This window comes from Carlito syrichta, unplaced genomic scaffold (genome assembly GCF_000164805.1).
Source record: "Carlito syrichta isolate Samal-C Ts95f unplaced genomic scaffold, Tarsius_syrichta-2.0.1 Scaffold67556, whole genome shotgun sequence".
NCBI lineage: Eukaryota > Metazoa > Chordata > Mammalia > Primates > Tarsiidae > Carlito > Carlito syrichta.
In genome coordinates, this window is record NW_007011652.1 from 187,652 (window position 1) to 192,906 (window position 5,255).

The following is a 5,255-nucleotide window of genomic DNA, read 5'->3' on the forward strand; positions in this document are numbered from 1 at the left end:
TCAGCCCTGGGCATCCTCTCTCTGCAGTACTGATGAGACCACTCTGAGAGTCCCCGGGAGTATGGGTAAGGTCCGCTCATCTATGGTGTGGGTGCAGGTCTCAGCGCCAGGGACTGGAGTGGGAAGGCACAGTGCCCCATGCAAAGGGCTTGGCCAGGCCCACCCACAGACAGCTCTGGGGGTGCTAAGGATGCCCCAGCAGCCACGGGGCACCACAGCCAGGTACCATGCAGGCCTGCTAAGGTTCCATCCTGCACCCACAGCCTGGGGGGGGGCAGCGGGGGCCCAGAAGGCAGGGCACTTGCCCAGATGCCCTGACTGCTGATGGGGAAGCCAGGTCCAGGGTGCAGCAGGGCGGTGGGCGCCTCCACTCACTGGCGGCTGGAGGCATCGTGGGCTACAGTAAGACCTGCAAGCAGCTTCTCTGGAGCGTGCAAGCCTGGGACACGATGGGGTCCCCTGAGTGCTGCGAGAGGGAAGAAGTGAGGAGCCTGGCAGAAGCCAGCTCCTAGCAGGGGCTCGCAGCCCAGCATCCCACATAGGGACCCTGGAGAGCCGTCCCAAAGCTGCTCTCCAGGCGGCAGGAAGGAAGCACGGGAGGAGGGGCAGTTGTTGAGTTTAAGTTAAACACCCATATGAATTTATTAAATCCAGACTGTGTTAAAGGGTGGCGGTCTGGGAGGGGGAGCTGGTCGGGACGAGGGACAAGATGATGGATGGCCCCGGGCCCGGAAAGGGCCCTGGCCCCGCCCCCGCCGGGCCCACCCCCTCGGCAGCGCCACGCTGGCTTCACCATGATTCCCACCGGTGCTGGGCTGGCAGGGCGAGATGGCTGGAAACGGGGACAGATGGACAGACAGCGCCTCCACGAACAACAAGCCCTGGCCTGCCCTGGCCCCACGCCCCACGCTGGGCCCTGGCCCAAGGGAGGCCTCCTGTCGCCCGGCCTGATCTGTCCAGGGAAAGGGCGACAAAGAGGGGAGGCGAGGGGCCGGGAGGCAGGGGCGGTGGTTGCCAGGAGCCAGGGTGGATGGGGGGGCCGGTCGCAGCTAATCCTTTTTCTTGTCATCTGCTGGCTTTGGAGGGGCTTCCGGGGGCTCGCTGACAGAGGTGGTCCCCTGGGTGGGATTGGCGGACAGGGACGCCGGAGCCTCCTCCCTGGCGGCGGCGGCTGTGGTGGTGGTCGCAGGCGTAAGGGCCCCTGCTGCTGTGGGAGCCTCGGCCACGGGGGCGGCTGTGGTCGGGTCCTCTCCGCTCATGCCGAACTCGTTCACCCGCGTGGGGTCGACGCGGTAGATCCACCGTTGGTAGAGGTAGATGAAGAAGACCACATCTGGGGGAGGGGGGCGGGTGACTCAGGGCTGGTCCAGACACAGCAGGCGGGCCTCTCAGAACAGGCCTTCGCCTGGGGCAGGCCCCTAATCCCAGGATGGTAGTCCCGCCTGTGTCCTGCTGGTGCCCCCACCCACTGGCCTCACCATCTCGCAGGCAGCCGATCCGGTACATGACGGGCATCTTGATGACAAAGGCGAAGAGGTCGTCTATGAAAGTGTTGAGGGCCTTGTAGGTGAGCATACGCCAGGGCAGGTGCGCCACGGACTTCAGCTTGTAGTTGATGAAGAGCTGGGGTGTCATGGTGATGAAGCCTGCGGGAAGGACGCCTGTGAGCAGGACTGCACTCTCGCCCCTTCCCCTCACCCACTCTGCCCCCGCCATGCTGGCCGCCCCCAACGACCGGGTGCGACTGACCCCAGAGTCTTTGCACCTGCTCTGCCTTCCCTCGCCAGATCTTTGCCTGGCTCCCTCCTGGATTGCTGAGGCCTCAGTTTAAGTGCCCTTCCTGGGAGGGGTCCCCAGCCCCCTAACCTGTACCCCTGCCTCTGCGCTTCATGGCACTCGCGACTCCCTGGGACTTGGCTGGCTGCCTGTTTGTTCTCTGGGGTCCCCACAAGACAAAATGCTTCCGAGGTCGGGGGCTGAAACCTGTTCGTGTCCTCCCAGAAGCCCCCATAGCCCCAGATGGGGCCAGGTGCCCCCCACATCCCACTCCTGCCCACTGCGGGCTGTCACCATCCCACCCTGGCTCTCAAGCCCTGGGCGGGCAGGGCCGGGCTGGTCTGGAGGCTGCTGCGTCACGGCGGGGGTGGGCAGGGCAGCTCACCGAAGGTCAGCAGGAAGCCGTAGAGCATGCTGAGCACCCAGGAGTACCAGCCCTTGTGCTCCAGGTACAGGAGGCTGTAGACCGCGTAGCAGCCCAGGAGGGGAAAGAGGATCCAGGACAGGTACCGGAACGCCATCTGCCAGGCACAGGCGGGCTGGGCCCGGCTCCCAGGCCCCACCCGGCATCCCGCTCCCGCCCTCGCCCACCCACACCTGGCCTGGCAGGCTGGGCACGGGAATTTCCAGGTCGCTCTGGGACTCTGGACTCAGCCGGGAAGTAGTAAGGCAGGTGGGGAAACCTGGCGTGTGACACAGGTGTAAGGTGAGGGCCCAGCAGGCAGACGGCCCAGCCCCTAGTCCCTCAGGGGTGCGAGGGTGCTTGACGGCTACCGCTGCCATGGTGTGGCTGTGTGGGACACTCACATCGTCGTATACTTTGGTGGAAGACTCGATATACGTGGACTTGTCCTTGAAGGTCGGGCGGGGAAGGATTCCTGCCACCCTGTGTTCCCGGTCCAGCTGCGGGTGAGGGAGGTCGTGGTCAGCTACCACCCCAGCTCCCACCTCCCAGGTCAGAACCAGCCCCTGCCCTTCCCCACAGTTCCCAGTTCCCCTGCCCCACGTGTGACCTGAAAAATCCCCTGGTGTGAAAATCCCCAGTCCTGGGAGTGAGGCAGGCATTGGGAAACCCCCGGGGGCCAGCTCCAGGGCCTGGTTGGGCCAGACTATCCCCCTCCCAGCCCCTGCAGCCCTGAGGTGGCAGGGTGCCTGGTCTTACCCGGACATCCATGACCTTGGTGATCTTCCAGAGGTCTATGAGGACCCCGATGAAGACGCTGACCTGGACTACGAAGTTGGTCTCGTTGTCCAGAATGTAGAGTAGAACCACAAAAGACTGGAAGACGCCAAAGAAGACGGAGCGCACGGACAGGCCCTCCAGCGACTGCCGGCTGTTCCAGAACTGGATGTCTGTGCACAGGAGGTGGGCGATCGGGAGGGTGAGGAGTCTCAAGCCCCCCTGCAGCTCCTCAGGCACCCTTGGCCTTCCATGCCCCTCAGGCCCCAGAGCAGGGTTGGATTCAGGGGAGAGGATAAACGCGCCTCCTCCCTCCCAGGAAGAGTCCTGCTCACCAGGTACCCGGGAGCACATGACAGGGAGGACCCCCGCGGCCCTCCAGTGGGACGTCAGCACCCAGTACCTCAGGGCACAGGCCCTCGACAGATGGTGACGGTGACAGCTGCCATGGCGCAGTTTACCACACCACTCACCAGGGGCTGAGGGCTTGTCAGGGAAGCTGCTTCCCCAAGGCCGCACAGCCTGGCAGAATCCAGACAGATGCTGGGTCTGTGCCCTGCCGTGGAGTTGACCTGCTTCCCTGGGAAGATCTGGGCGTGGGCTTCGAGACCCCCTACTCCAGCCTCAACCCTGAGACCCTGAAGGAACTAGCCCACAGATGCTGTTGGGGCACAAACAAGGAGCTGCTTCTGGTGCTCTGCCTGGACCCCGCCTGGAGAACCCAGGCCAGCCGTGGCCCTCTGAGCCTCAGTCTCCCCATAGGTACCACTCTAATCCTGACCAGGCTGATGGCCTGACTGCAGCCACAGGAGGCCGATCCTTCAAAATGCCTGTTGTATCGCGGCCTGCGGTGGCGCAGTCAGGGCCAGGTTTGCACCCAGAGAATCAGGGCTGTGAATTCTGGCCTATTTGCCAGCCCCCACCCCAGGGCTCCAACACACCCCACCCGCCCCACCCAGCAGACCAACCCCACCCCCCATCTAGATTGAAAAGAGCAGGTGTGGAGACAGAATTCTGGTGGGGGCGGGTGGGCCTGAGCCCGTCTTTAGACCAGGGAGGTAGCACGCCATGGGGTGCAAGGTGGGGCTCATGCCCCCCTACTGTGTGACCTTGAGTGAGGGACCAGAACTTTGTGTGCCTCGTTTCTCATTGGAAAAAGCGGGGCCCCAGCCAACCCCGCCCACAGTCAGCAGAAGGGTCCAGAGAGACGGTGCTGGCCAGGCACAGTCAGTGCCCCACACTGCTGGCCGGCAGCAGCTTCCATGCAGTCAGGACGCTACATTCTTCTAGGAGGCAGCTCTCACCAATGGCAAAAGCATCTGAATAATAGTGAGAATAGTGCTATTGCTCCTGCCACTCCCAGGAGCTGCAGGGTGGCAAGCTGCCACCTCTTGGACTGGGGTGCTCTAGGGAAGGAACGCGTGGCCCACGCGGCCTGCAAGATGAAAGTGGGGAAGTGGGGGCTGGCACCGGCTACCACTTGGGAGCTGTGTGACTGTGGGCAAGTAACCTAACCTCCCTGAGCCTCGGGCTCCTCAGGGGCTACCTGGTGAGGTGCCCAGGCACCTCTGGCATGTGGCCACCCCTTAAATGCTGGACGGATTCAGCACTGTCAGCCTAGAACCCAGGAGCCTTCCCAGTCAGGCGGCCCATCCACTCAGCCCGAGGGCCTTCCGGCAAGCAGCCTTCCAGCAGGGTGGCGGGAGCAGCTCCGGGGCTTCCCTGCTCTTGGCATGGAGATCCCCGGCCCTGCTTCCCGGCAGCCGGCCCAGCCCCCTGCCCCAGTGAGTGGGAGTTTCTGGGTTGGGAGTTTTGGGGCCACCACCCCTCTCCAGCTCACTAGGCCACTAGAAAGTGGGGCTGAAAGAGCCCAGACGGGGAGGACGTGCGGAGGGGAGAGGAGGAAGAAGGGGGCCACCCTGGCCCTAGGGTCCTGTCCCTACCGTTCTTGAAGGCCAGGAACTCAAAGACACTGTGGATGATGGACACGATGATGGTGAGTGCCAGCAGGTAGGGGTTGGTCTCCAGGAGGGCCACCTGAGGGGGGACACCGGTGAGCACTGCCCTCCCCCACCCGGGAGTTGATGGAGCAGCACCTCTGCCAGCCAGCCTCCTCTTGTCCTCCACTGACCTTCCCCACAGAGCTGCCCCCGGGCCACCCAGGAGGGCACGGACGTGACAGCCAGGAGGAGAGCAAGGCACAGATGGGTGGGAGGGGAGAGGGGAAGGAAGAGGGTGATGCACACAGAGGAGAGACGCACAGACAATGCCAAGGGATGCAGAGCCCAACCGCGGGGGG

At 64.0% G+C, this 5,255-nt stretch overlaps 1 protein-coding gene across 3 annotated transcripts in view; it reads right to left on the reverse strand.

Moving 5' to 3' along the window:
• Positions 1-610: 610 nt before the first annotated feature.
• Positions 611-5,255, reverse strand: part of CLPTM1 (CLPTM1, transmembrane protein) — a 35,701-nt gene continuing 31,056 nt past the window's right edge. For 2 of the 3 annotated variants that reach the window (XM_021709230.1, XM_008051778.1), the window contains exons 9-14: positions 4,900-4,993; positions 2,939-3,129; positions 2,584-2,679; positions 2,162-2,297; positions 1,479-1,646; positions 611-1,333 (exon numbers count right to left, since the gene is read on the reverse strand). In XM_021709230.1, the coding sequence (XP_021564905.1) occupies positions 1,050-1,333; positions 1,479-1,646; positions 2,162-2,297; positions 2,584-2,679; positions 2,939-3,129; positions 4,900-4,993 (969 nt within the window). In that variant the 3' untranslated portion in view covers positions 611-1,049. The remainder of the gene's footprint in view (positions 1,334-1,478; positions 1,647-2,161; positions 2,298-2,583; positions 2,680-2,938; positions 3,130-4,899; positions 4,994-5,255) is intronic. The other variant, XM_008051779.2, reaches the window with a different exon arrangement.